General features: G+C 39.3%; 1 protein-coding gene across 4 annotated transcripts in view; it reads left to right on the forward strand.

The window, feature by feature from the left end:
* LOC113118646 (spectrin beta chain, non-erythrocytic 4-like) overlaps positions 1-14,242 on the forward strand; it is a 73,255-nt gene that overhangs the window by 11,640 nt on the left and 47,373 nt on the right. For all 4 annotated transcript variants that reach the window (XM_026287976.1, XM_026287980.1, XM_026287977.1 and 1 more), the window contains 10 exons: positions 761-934; positions 3,657-3,748; positions 4,626-4,706; positions 4,790-4,905; positions 5,008-5,120; positions 5,224-5,411; positions 6,371-6,488; positions 10,360-10,518; positions 10,597-10,899; positions 11,020-11,170. In XM_026287976.1, the coding sequence (XP_026143761.1) occupies positions 761-934; positions 3,657-3,748; positions 4,626-4,706; positions 4,790-4,905; positions 5,008-5,120; positions 5,224-5,411; positions 6,371-6,488; positions 10,360-10,518; positions 10,597-10,899; positions 11,020-11,170 (1,495 nt within the window). The remainder of the gene's footprint in view (positions 1-760; positions 935-3,656; positions 3,749-4,625; positions 4,707-4,789; positions 4,906-5,007; positions 5,121-5,223; positions 5,412-6,370; positions 6,489-10,359; positions 10,519-10,596; positions 10,900-11,019; positions 11,171-14,242) is intronic.

Genomic DNA, 14,242 nt, shown 5'->3' on the forward strand with positions numbered 1-14,242 from the left:
CTCGTCTCCTCAGAAAACACCAGCTGAACAACCTTTTTCCATCCAAAGCTTTTACATTCATGCATTTGCCAGATGCTTCTTACCAAAGCATTTTTATTGCCTTCCAAAGCTGAAACCAAACCTATTTTATTTTATTTTATTTTGTTAAAATATTTTTGCCAGACAGAACTACAGTGCATCATTAATTATTAGCGTTGCTTGCTAGTATCACTTGTACTTTCGCTGTTCTATTTTGGTTGAGCCCAATTCAAATGAATGATAGTGTACTCTATGAGGAGAGGTTTGCTCTCCCTTTTCTATAGGAATTTGGTTAATATTTTTGGCTGCTTGACCACTAAACAACCATCCGGATACCAAGCAACACACAGCAGCATCTTAAAAATATTCAACATTATGTTGACACTCCATAAATAAAAAAATGCACTAAGATTTGATTCAGCCCAGTGTTATTTTAATATTGTTTACTATTATTTATGATTATTGTTATTATTTTTAATTGGCTTTTAAATGTTTTAATATAAGAGATTTCATGTAGTTTTCATGGCAAAATATCTTGATTATGTTTAAGTTTTTCATTAAATATTTCTATTGTATTTTATTTCAGCTTTTATTCATTTAACAGAAATGTTTACTTGTAATAGTTTTAGTTTTAAGCATTGATTCAGCTTCCATGCTCTACTTTATTAATTGTCTTTCAAAGGTTGAATGAAGTTTGAATGAGGTTTCGAGCCCACGTGTTTTAATATGTTTTTGTTTCAAGCCTCGGCCCACGAGAGGCAGGATGAGGATTCACTGTCTGGAGAACGTGGATAAGGCTCTTCAGTTCCTCAAAGAACAGAGGGTTCATTTAGAAAATGTTGGTTCTCATGATATCGTTGATGGGAACCACCGCCTCACTCTCGGCCTCATCTGGACCATCATCCTCCGCTTCCAGGTGAGAGTTGCTTGGACTTCTTCAGACTGCTTTGGCACTTTGTGAGGGCCTCGTCTGACGTTAAGAGAAAGCTGTGTGTGCTGATCTCTATGCTATCATTGACTAGCAATGGATGTATGTGATCTGAGGCAGTCTGATCTGTAAAGAAGTGGCCAGGTTTGGACCCTGTGGGGGTGTTTGATCCCTGTCTGCTCTTTATGGTCCCTGCTGAGTGTGAGATCACTGTCTGTGTGGTGCCTGTGTGTCTCTATGGCCGATTGTCCATACCTACATTACATTCTGTAGGCTCTCAAATGCTCTGTCCTAAATGGCTCACTGCATGTGTACATACAAAGACCACAATATGCATATGACTGTAAAGTCCACAGGGTGACCGATTTCTCGTTTTTAATTTCTGTAGGTTGCTCGCAAGTCCCTACTTCATTTGTATGGTTCACTTTTATGTTTTCTGCAGCCCTTTGTCCAAGTGTTGTCATTGTGAAGAAGAACAGCTTGGGAAGTGTGCTAAAGCTCTATTTTTGTGGTTTGAAATAGCATTTTGATAATGAATTTTATAAACAAATAAACATTTTTTGTTGAACTATTCATTTACTCTGCCAAGTTTTCATCTGACTTCAATTTAGGACAACTCTGTGAAAGAGTGCCCTTACTTGTATCAAATGTTTACTTCAAGTGTTAAAAAAATATATTTTTAAAACTTTACTTGCCAAAAATGTAATGTTAATTAAATAAAAAAGCCACTTAAGTGCACTTAAAGAGAGAACACTTTCACAATCCTTGACACACTTAAGTGCACTTTTAAAAAAAAGTACATTTGAAATCATCTTTTAATCATCTTTTGTAATGCTTTAAAGTACACTTTTTTCATTTTTAAATAACCTACTAAACTACATGTAAAGTACTTGATTATAATTGTAAGTGAGGTGTTATTTAATTTTACATTAGAATAATAATATTATACTGTATATACAATATAAGAATATATGATTATTAATAAAAAAATAATAATGCATTTTATTTATATTGAACTTTTAAACTAAAAGCTATACAAAATTCAAAGCAAAAAACAATAAAGTAATAAGTAATTAAAATATAAATACACTCAGTGACAAGACAGAGTTAAAAAGATGAGCCTTTTCTTAAAACAGTTATCAAATATATATCTTGTATATGTACTATATTAATATATGTTCTATGTTTTATATATATATATGTATATAATATTACTTCTTAATATTCTTTTTTAGATAAGTACTGTGCTAAAGTGTACTTCTTTTACACACGGGCTGTAAATGTGGCTATTTAAGAAACCATGAAGACAACAAAAGTGTGTTACGTGTTAAATGTAAGTCATTTTTTTGTTTGTTTATTCTATCTAACCTTCATTTTTTAATAAAATGAATGGTGTCGTGTGGGATGGTGATGAGTACTTTTTACAAGTATGATACTCTCTCGAGGGAAGCCAGGTCTTATTTTCTCGCTCTGTTCATGTAACTAGAAAGCGCAGAGCAGCTCCTGGTGTGTATTGCCTGTCATCTCTTGGCTCCGTCAGTAAAGCAGTGGCAGGTTACCCAGAATGCCGTCTGACTGCAGCCCAGTAAGCTGATGCTGTGGTGATTGTGGACGCTGTGTCACTCGATCCACGAGCGTGCCGTAGAGATCACAGGGTGGGGCTGTCTTTCACCTCTCGTCCTCTCGTGATTCTTCCTCTTCCCCTCTCTCTCTCTCTCATTCATTCTCCCGCCTCCATATTCCTCTTTATATCCTGTCTCCATATATGCCGGAATATCTCTCCACTCCCCTATTTATCTTCCCATCTCTGTTGGAGTTCACTCTGCCCAGTCAGCAGGTAAGGCCAAGCACTGCAGCATCCGAAGAGAGAGAGACAGAGAGAGAGAGACAGAGAGAGAGAGAGAGAGAGAGAGAGAGAGAGAGAGAGAGGGAGAAAGCAGCGAGGCAAAACAAACATGCAAGCTTCAGAATCACGTGGACCAGAAACGTTACAGATGCAGAACTATACATCACAACTGTACAGTGGCTTTCTCTTGTTATGTGTCATTCATTATAAATCTGGTTACTTTTCCTTTCTTTCCTTTGTAGAATTTTGCTACTCTTGTTTTAAGCCTTTGTCAAATCTGTGCTTAAAGCAATAAAAGCAGTCTCACTCAGCTGGATGATATAATGTATCAACGTAATTCAAGATCTATTCTGTGAGGAAAAGTCTTCCTATCTAACTTAATGTTACTTCTCAAGAAAATGTACCTTGTTTTAAGGATTTTTTTACTGGAAAACAAGACGAAAATATAGATTTTTTTGCAGTGCTATTATTTGAGGTTGAAGATATCAATCATGTATTGACTGCATGATGCGAGAAATTCAATATGACGAATGATCTTGGGACGCTGTTTGTGTGTGTGTGTGTGTGTGTTTGGTTAACATATACCACACTATAATGAGGCACGAGGAGTATGTCCTTGTGGCACTCATTATTATTTATCAAAATGATAAAATTAATGTATATATTGTCTAATGAGAGAACAGGCCAGTTAGTAAAGCACAGATAGGCTAATGCAATCACATTAAATACTCAATATTCAAAGATAATACAGTATTGCTAGACATGCCCAGCATTTTAAGCAGAATTTATAAAAGCTCACAATCATTTAATGTTCGTGGATTCAGTTTGCATTAACTTTTTATTGGTGTTTCTCGTTTCTGACAGATCCAGGTGATTAAGATTGAGACGGAGGACAACAGAGAGACACGCTCCGCTAAAGACGCTCTTCTTCTGTGGTGTCAGATGAAAACAGCAGGGTAACATCTACGTATATGTATATCCCACAACTACCTAACCATAACCAACCCAAAAGCAATCATATAATTATATATACATATAATACTGGTCAAAATAATCATTTGGAATAATTAAGGTATTCCAATGTTTTTAAAATAAGTCTTATGCTCAGCAAAGGTGCATTTATTTGTTCAAAATACAGAAAAACAGTAATATTGTAATATAATATTATAATTTGAAATAACTGTTTCTGTTTGAATATATTTTAAAATGTTATTAATTCCTGTGATGGTAAAGCTGTATTTCAACAGCTATCAGTGTCACATGATCCTTCAGAAATGTTTTTTTTTTTTTTGTTTGATGAGAAAGTTTAAAAGAACAGGACATTTGCGTTTGAAATATAAATATTATAATATAAATGTCTTACCGGTCACTTTTGATTAATTTCACGCATCGTCGCTTATTTTTATATCTTAATTTTTCCCAGACCTTTGATTGGTAGTGTATCACAGTTTACACAAAAATATTACAGCTGTTTTCAACATTCGTGATAACAATAATAGATATTTCTTGAACAGCATAGTAGAATGATTTCTGAACGATCACGTGACACTGAAGACTTCAGTAAGGATGCTGAAAATCAGCTTTGTCATCATAGCAATAAATTAACTTTAAAATACTTTTTTAAAAATATAATATTTCAAAATATTTATATTTAATATAAATCCAGCCATGGTGAGCATAAGTTTGTTTCAGAAACATTTTTTTTAAAACAATTATTCCAAAAGTTTGATAGTGTTCAGCAGTGTTTGTTTTCTTTTAGGCCTTCATAAATACACACATGATTTTCCAGTGCATCCTTCACTATGCTGTGGCGTTGAATGTGTTTTGCCCCAGGTATCCAGAGGTCAACATTCACAACTTCACCACCTGCTGGAGGGACGGCCTGGCTTTCAATGCTCTTATTCACAGGCACAGGTCAGAGGTCAGACAGACACACATCATAGGCTTCCTTCCGTTCACATCACTGATAGAGGCTGTTATGCTTGTGTGTTTCACAGGCCGGATTTAATTGAATTCCACACGCTGACCAGATCCAATGCAACACACAACCTCCAGCAAGCCTTTAACACAGCTGAACAGAGTCTCGGACTCACCAAACTACTAGACCCTGAGGGTAACCAACAGCATTTTACTCTCCCTGTATACATTCAACACGATGTGAACCTTTCAGTGCATGAATAATCACTCAAAACAATAACCATTTTCTCCCACCAAGATGTAAACACAGAAAATCCGGATGAGAAGTCCATCATCACTTATGTAGTTTCCTACTATCATTATTTCTCCAAAATGAAGGCACTTATTGTAGAAGGGAAGAGAATTGGAAAGGTAGGAAGTGTTTTTGTGCACGTTTGATAGCGTTAAATCTCAGTTAAATGAACTCGAGTGTGTTATCAGATGCATGCTTCCCCTCTCTTTTGTCTCTTTCTAGGTGCTGGACAACGCTATAGAAGCTGAGAAGATCGTTCGCCGCTACGAGGCTTTAGCGTCTGACCTGTTAGAGTGGATTGAGAGAACCATGAGCATCATTAGTAACCAGAAGTTTGCAAACTCGCTATCGGGTGTTCAGCAACAGCTTCAAGCCTTTACCACCTACTGCACCATTGAGAAGCCTATCAAGTAAGAGAAAAGAAACCAAACTGCCTAAAAATACCTAAACTATGACTCTGAATCTTCTGGTTCTTTCAACACTTTCTTACTCTACCATTTAAGGGTACTAGTCAAAGTATTGTTGGTCAAATGTGTTCCTACCCTTGTGAAAAAGAGGTGCGCTTAGTTATATTGAATGTGCTCTTGTAAACAAATGTGCTTGCAGATAATATTAATGAAATAAAGGGACCTTAATTAAAGAGAAAACACTTTCATGACATTTTCTTAGCACACTTAAAGGGATAGTTCACCCAAAAATTCTTACTTTAAAGAATTTTGGAAACCAAACAGTTGCTGGTAACCACTGACTTCCATATTTTCCCCCATATTATAGAAGTCCATGGTTACCAGCAACTGTTTGGTTTCTGAAATTCTTAAAGTATCGTCTTTTTTGACAGAATTGTAATTGTCTCTTTAAATAGACTTGTTAAGAGTGCAAGAGTGTGATTTAATAATCTTTTGATGTGCTTTAAAGTACACGGTCCCACTTTATATTAGGTGGCCTTAACTACTATGTACTTACATAAAAAAATAAGTACAATGTACTTATTGTGTCCATATTGTATTTTAAATCACTTTTGCTGCTATTGAGGTGGGATGGGATAAGGTTAGGGAGAGGGTTGGAGGTATGGGTAAGTTTAAGGGTGGGTTAAGGTGTAAAGTATGGGTCAACAGTGTAATTATAAATGTAATTACAGAAATTAAATACAGATGTAATTACAAGTAGTTTTTTTATATTAATACAATGTAAAAACATGTATGTACAGAATAAGTACATTGTACTAAATTATTAATTAAAATGTAAGTACATAGTAGTTAAGGCCACTTAATATAAAGTGGGTCCAAGTACACTTTAGTTTTTGTGTTGATACTAACATACTAAAGCCCACGTGAATATATTTAAAATGTTTATGGATTGTTTTTAACAGATTCCAGGAGAAAGGCAACCTGGAGGTGCTGCTTTTCACAATCCAAAGTAAGCTCAGAGCTAACAATCAGAAGCCATATGTGCCTCATGACGGGAAACTAATCTCAGACATCAATAAGGTGTGCACCCTTTAGTTCTTATGGTTCTTGACTGGTTACAGTGTCAAATTTTGTATTTTTTATAACTAGAACTGGGCAGATTACCTTTAAGAAAATATTTTTTTTTTTGACAGTATTGAAGTATAAATTTTATGTCATGTCATCTGAATGAAATACTAACTCTTGATGACCTAAAGAAGAAAAGTAAACTACCAGTCAAAAGTTATGGAATGTTTAATAATGTTTGTAATATTTCATAATATTTTTTTATTACGTAAAAGCCTCAATTTTGGATAAAAACAGTAATATTGTGAATGTTTGCAATATATAATAATAACTGTTTTCAATGTTTTAAAATATAATTTAATACACACTAGTATTCAAAAATTTGGAGGAAGTACAATAAAAAAAAAGAAAAAGAAATTAATACTTTTTTTTCTCAAAATGCAATAAATCCATTGCAATTCATCTAATGAACGTGATATAGTGCAGATTGTCACTGATCTGCTGCTCTGTGTATTAATTGTTGCTCCATCTAAAACTCTAGTCTAGACTGCGTGGAATGGTGTGCTATGATTGGTTGTTACTGTTCAGAATGCATGGAATGGTGCGCTGTGATTGATTGAGGGGATATATCGCATTCTGCAAAAAAGGGAGACTTGCACTGGTCACAGTTTGAAAACAAAAATGAGAAAACATGTTGGTTATGTCTGTGACCAAGGTTCCCTGAATAGGGAACAAGATGCTGCGGTGATGTCACCGTATGGGAATACCTTTCGGTGTGACGAAGGTCTGAAGCCCTATACCAACCCACCAATCTTATTGGCCAAATAGCGATTGGCACCGCCCTGCACATGCATACGCATAATATACCTGAGTGCTGCACGCTATTTCGCTCAGATTACATATGTAACCAAGATGTTCCCTTTCATAGGTCACTTCGATATTGCTCTTATGGAATGAACTCTAATTCCTAAGGGCGAAGCGAGTCCATGCGCCTCATAGGCTAAAGATATAGCCTCCACCAACAAAAAGGGACATGCATTGCTTTGTGACAGCATGGCCTCTATTTTTGTGTCCAAAAACAGACAAACAGCTGGTCGAACTCATGTCATGGAGCTGTTTGATCAGTAAGTCTTCAGTGCTCTGACAGGGCAAAGACTCAGATCTCCTAGCCCCGCCTCTGCAGGGGTTAAAGCTACAAAGACCACTTCTAGAAAGTGAGAAGGGTTCGAGGCAACCTTAGGGACATAATTTGGCCTCAGTCGCAGCAATACCTTCCTGGTATACAAAGTCCATGCCCTAGGGTGAACAGAAAGAGCCTGTAAATCCCCAACTCATGAGGGAGGATAAAGCCACAAGAAGAACTGTCTATAAAGCAGGATAATCCCATAAAGGAACTTGCATACAGCTTCCATATCTCTGGCCTTGGGTGCCAAATCATCCCTCTGCTTGCGATAGTATGTCCTGTCTGAGGGAAATCTACCACGGAGAGCCCACTAGCAGCTCCATTTAGTCCAGCCGTATTCTGGATAGCACTGGTAGAATTAGTCGAATTGGAGGAAATCATATAAACTGGTCCTGGGCCAATGGTGACCTGACGCATCCAAGCCTAGGGGCGATGGAGGGAATAGGGAGAACCACAGCAGGCAATGCGTAGATGTGCTTTGCCACTCTCACTTCTCCAAATACTCGCCATATAAGGCTCACTGTTTGGGGGCACAACCTCCATTCCCCTTGCTCCAGGCTTTGTTTGGAGAGCAAATCCACTCCAAAGTTCAAGTGCCAGGGGACATGAACCACTCGGATTGACATAAATCTATTATGAGACAAAGAAGAATATTCCTAGCCAACCTACACAGGGGGGAGAGCGTAATCTTTCTTGATGAATCAGATACGACACAACCACTATGTTGTCTGACCTGACTAGTACATGACGGCCGATCAGCAGATTCAAGAAATATTGGAGAGCTAGAAAAACTGCCAGCAATTCAAACCTGTTTATATACCAGCCACATTGTGTCGCCGTTTATACTCCGAGGGCTGGGCATCCTTGACAGACAGCTCCCCAACTGGTCAAAGAAGCGTCTGTCGTGACATTCTCTTGGGATCACAAATCCCCAGCCGAACTCCAGTTTAAAGGAATTTGGCTGAAATCCACTTTTTTATTGACATAACACAACAGGTTGAAATATTTTGGCTTTTCGTCCACCACTGAAATGGGCACATGTGAAAGCAAGCCCAGGTGGATTACACCGTCACTGCGCTACCTGCTTTGGAATGGCGCAGACATGACGTGAAAGACTGAACACGCAGGAGAGAAAGTCTAGGCTAAGCCAAAGGGAAGAACAAGGTATTGATACGCTTTGCCCTCTAAAGCGAATTTGAGGAACTCCCTATGTCTCTTGATGATTTGAATATGAAAATATGCATCCTTCAGATCGATCGTGACAAAACCAGTTGTTTGGCTGAATCTGAGACAGAATAGACTTTGCCGTTAACATCTTGATTTTGCTCGTCCTGAGTGCAAGGGGTGTACTTCTACAGCCCCTTTCCCAGCGACATCTCCCGCCACAGCACTGCAATTTCCTTGGTTTACAACCATGGGAAGATTTCCGCGGCAAGGAAGCATTGTGTTTGGTAGCACTTAGCACCAAATCTGTTGCCCGCCGCAGCTCTTTCACAGCCTCCGGTCTCATTAAGAACTGCCATAAGTGGAGTAAATTTTGCAGAGATAGACGCGACTCGACGCCTTCGAGAGGGGGGCGAGACTTCTAGTCCCCGGCCGAGTTCGGCTAGAGTGTTCATCCACCGGTGGCATTGTTGTATAACCGCAGTCCGCCATGTCAGCAATGGTGGCGAAACCCGTGGTGTTTGTGATGCGAGCTGATTATGGCTGCTTCCAGGACCTTGAAGCCTCTTGGTGGAGGTCTGTGAAGAAGGGTAGCGGCTCACGGGGCTAGGTAGGTGCACAACTAGTTAAAAAACAAGTCGTCAAATTTAGATAGGGATAGTTTATCCACCATGCTGGTAACCACATTCAGCAGCTCACTGTAGGAAGAGGAGGTGCGTTTCTCCTGTCCGCTCGTAGGGAGAGAACCTACTCTGAGTCCAAAGCTGCGGTGGGCAAATCGTTTGTAAAGCAAATCTGCTGATTTAACACGCTCGAGTGAGGGTATATACCAGCCTCATGCCTCGGCAACCGCAGAAACGTACGGCGGGGGTTAGACACGAGGGCGACTTAGAGAAAATGTATACTCCTGAGCGCAGAACTTTAGCCGCAGGCTATCACAGAGAGAACATGCAGAGAGGCTGCTTAACATACCTCTCATGAGTGTCCCCCCATGATAAACCTGTGAAACGGCTCTTACCTTTGGTTGACTCATCGCGTCCACAAAGACGAGTTAACACTGGTGAAAAAAACACTTGAAGAAAAACTGCAGAGAATGTGAGATTGTTTCCTAGGGCACAGATGATCGATGAAATCACAGCACTGAGGTATAAGCGTACGCATGGGTAGGGCGGTGCTAAGCGCTATTTGGACAATAAGATTGGCAGCACGGTATAGGGCAGGGATAGGCAACTTCGGTCCCGGAGGGCCACTGTCCTGCAGAGTTTAGCTCCAACCCTAATTAAACACACCTGAACAAGGCAATCAGTGTTTTCGGGATTACTAGATAGATTCAGGCAGGTGAGTTTTTATGAGGGCTGAAGCTAAACTCTGCAGGATAGTGGCCCTCCAGGACCGGAGTTGCCTATCCCTGGTATAGGGCTTCAGACATTTTCACATTTATTTTATTTAAATATTATCAAATAAATTTATACAAATGATTGTATGATTTTTGACATTGTCTCACAGAACAATCCTCATATTTTGTTTTGCTCATGAAAGGCGTGGGAGAGACTAGAGAAGGCGGAGCACGAGAGGGGCGTGGCACTTAGAAAAGAGTTGATTCGTCAGGAAAAGCTAGAACTTCTAGCGCAACGATTTGATCATAAGACCACCATGAGGCAGGCTTGGCTGAATGAAAACCAACGTCTCGTCTCACAGGTGAGCAGAAGAGAGAAATAAAACTCTAAAAAATTAACTGTATAAAATAAAACAGGTGACATTTTGCCTTTTCCTCAGGATAACTTTGGCTACGACCTGCCAGCAGTAGAAGCTGCCATGAAGAAACACGAGGCGATTGAAGCAGACATCCTGTCGAACGAGGAGCGAATCAGTGTCGTTGTGGAGCTGGCCAATGAGATGGAGTCAGAAGGGTACTATGACATCCGACGTATCTTAGCACGCAAAGAAAACATCCTAGGCCAGTGGAGCCTTCTGAAGGAGCTGGTAGTGGGGCGTAAATCCCGTCTGGAGAAGAACTTGGCCCTGCAGAAGACCTTCCAAGAGATGGTCTACATGATCGACTGGATGGAGGAGATGCAGGTGGGTTGACTGTACCAATATGATTTGTGATTACAAAAACATACATTCTGTATTACCAATGTTTTCATTCAGTAGTCAAGTTTACACAATCTTCACCAAAGTGCCATATTCTTGCCCCAGGTTAAGTTGCTTTCTAAGGACTATGGCAAACATCTTCTTGAAGTGGAGGACATGCTCCAGAAACAGAGTTTACAGGAGGCTGACATCTCTATACAGGCAGACAGAGTTCAAATCCTCAACACTGCAGCTCTCCAATTCACCACTATTGAAGGTGAGAGCACCTTAAAACAGTAACATGATTGAGAGAGACGTGATGTGACGAGATGTGATTGCAGATCATGATATATAGGTTTGCTGGATGCGTTTCTTTAACTGAGATGTCCAGAGACCTCTGCAGGGTAGAGTGTGTAAAATAATATTACATGAGGAACTTGCATAATGTGCCACAAGAGTTGCTTTGCTCTCTATTCAGCATATACTACTACTCCTTGTTGGCTCAGGGCTGATTAGGGCCTTTCGCACTGCAGGAACCTTTTCATAGTACCAGAACTAATAGTGGAACTACCCACGTTTGGGTGCAGTAGGTGCGATTTTAGTACCAGACCAAATTAGCTCCTACTCCGGAGCAGGGTTTAACCATCACAACTGGTACTAACTGTGATGTAAGTAGACATTGGTTGGCCAAACGTGTTTGAAAATGCCCTCATCTGCCATGATTTAAAATGCCATGTAACATACTGTAAACATTAATTTATTTCGCAAATATGGAGAACAGTGACAGACAGACAGACAGACGCTGAAGTCCAGGCACTTGTAGCAAATGTCGCACTGCCAGTTGTCATTGGAGATTCTTTATCCTCCTTTCCATTCTTTCAGTCGCTTTACGTATATGTCAACATTCCATGTCCATTATTGAGAAACCTGCGAGACACCACAAAAACACAGCTCCGATCACAGCGTCCTCCATCCTCCTCTCGTTAACGTTATTCTTCTTTGTTAACATTGTTGAACACCGTGCACAAATGACATTGCTGTCGACTGTCTTACGTCACATCCTATGCGAATGCAACCATTTCAATGGTACTGGGAAATAGTTCACGCAAAATCGTATCAGTACTTTAGTACTGTACATTTAGTAACTAAAACAGTGCAAAAGGCCTTAAAAATGAGTATTTTCATCTTTAAACTAAATGTTAAGCTTAACTAATTAACTAAATATTAAAGGGGTCATCTGAAGTGTGTGGTGGCAGTGTGTTTACACAACCACCCTATAATGATCAAAATCCACCGAGTGTTTTTTTTATCTTGTTAAATAATTTACCATTTCTCAAATCGAGACGATTTATTCTTTTGATAAAAAATACAGGAATAGCATTACAATTGAAAATAATAGTTTTCTTCTTCAATCTTCATGTATTTTAAAATTTAATTCATTACTCCGGTCTTCAGTGTCACATGATCCTTCACAATTCATTCTAATATGTTAATGTTGTGCTCAATAAATATTTCATATTATTACCAATGTTGAAAATAGTTTTGCTGCTTCATATTATTGTGGAAATTATGATATATTTTTTCAGGGTTTTTTTGATGAATAGAAATTCATATTCAGGAGCATCTTAATAAATTAGAATGTCATGGAAAAGTTAATTTATTTCAGTAATTCAACTCAAATAGTGAAACTCGTGTATTAAATAAATTCAATGCACACAGACTGAAGTAGTTTAAGTCTTTTGTTCTTTTAATTGTGATAATTTATGCTCACATTTAACAAAAACCCACCAATTCACGATCTCAACAAATTAGAATATGGTGACATGCCATTCAACTAATCAACTCAAAACACCTGCAAAGGTTTCCTGATCCTTCACAATGGTCTCTCAGTTTGGTCAGAGACAATTTTATAAGAGACATGCCACTTCCTCAATCCTCAATACAACTATATAAGGAAAACCCGTAACGGCAAAGATTTCGGTTGTATGCATATGTCCCGCCCCTCCTGCTGGAAAGCCAATCATCTGCATTTAACAGTCAATCCGGGAAACATTTAATCCTATCGTCTGGTTCCACTGACGTATGCGCACAGTTGAGGAACCCTTGCGCATGCGGAGTAAAAGTATAACCTGTGGGGAAAAAGGCGTTTTATACCTTATTTTGGGGCAAAGTCATCAAAAATTTTCTGCAATTTTTATAATATTTTACGGCTGTTTCTATACATGGAGTTTTTATGTCCCGGTGACCAGTGAAAGTGCAGTTCTGACTCTATGCCCATTCATTTAGATAGGAGCCTGGTCTTTTTAGTCCGAAATAGCTGCCCGGAGGCATTGCCAAGATGGCGGCCAAGTGGCATGACTTGCCTAAAAGGACTTTGGTTCGGTTCACTATGCTACACAATCATGGGGAAGACTGCTGATCTGACAGTTGTTCAGAAGACAATTAATTAACACCCTTCACAAGGAGGGTATGCCACAAACATTCATTGCCAAAGAAGCTGGCTGTTCACAGAGTGCTGTATCCAAGCATGTTACCAGAAAGTTGAGTGGAAGGAAAAAGTCTGGAAGAAAAAGATGCACAACCAACCGAGAGAACCACAGCCTTATGAGGATTGTCAAGCAAAATCAATTCAAGAATCTGAGTGAACTTCACAAGGAATGCACTGAGGCTGGGGTCAAGGCATCAAGAGCCATCACACACAGACATGTCAAGGAATTTGCTGAACCACAGACAGCGTCAGAGGCATCTTGCCTGGCCTAAGGAGAAGAAGAACTGGACTGTTGCCCAGTGGTTCAAAGTCCTCTTTTCAGATAAGAAAAAGTTTTGTATTTCATTTGGAAACCAAGGTCCTAGAGACTGGAGGAAGGGTTGAGAAGCTCATAGCACAAGTTGCTTGAAGTCCAGTGTTAAGTTTCCAAAGTCTGTGATGATTTGGGGTGCAATGTCATCTGCTGGTGTTTGTCCGTTGTGTTTTTTTAAAACCAAAGTCACTGCACCCATTTACCAATAAATTTTGTAGCACTTCATGCTTCCTTTTGCTGACCAGCTTTTTGAAGATGCTGATTTCATTTTCCACCAGGATTTGGCACCTGTCCACACTGCCAAAAGCACCAAATCTTGGTTGAATGACCATGGTGTTGGTGTGCTTGACTGGCCAGCAAACTCACCAGACCTGAACCCCAGAGAGAATCTATGGGCTATTGTCAAGAGGAAAATGAGAAACAAGAGACCAAACAATGCAGATGAGCTGAAGGCCACTGTCAGAGAAACCTGGGCTTCCAGACCACCTCAGCAGAGCCACAAACTGATCACCTCCATGTCGCCAAATTGAGGCAGTAATTAAAGCAAG

The sequence above is a fragment of the Carassius auratus genome, chromosome 18 (assembly GCF_003368295.1).
Source record: "Carassius auratus strain Wakin chromosome 18, ASM336829v1, whole genome shotgun sequence".
NCBI lineage: Eukaryota > Metazoa > Chordata > Actinopteri > Cypriniformes > Cyprinidae > Carassius > Carassius auratus.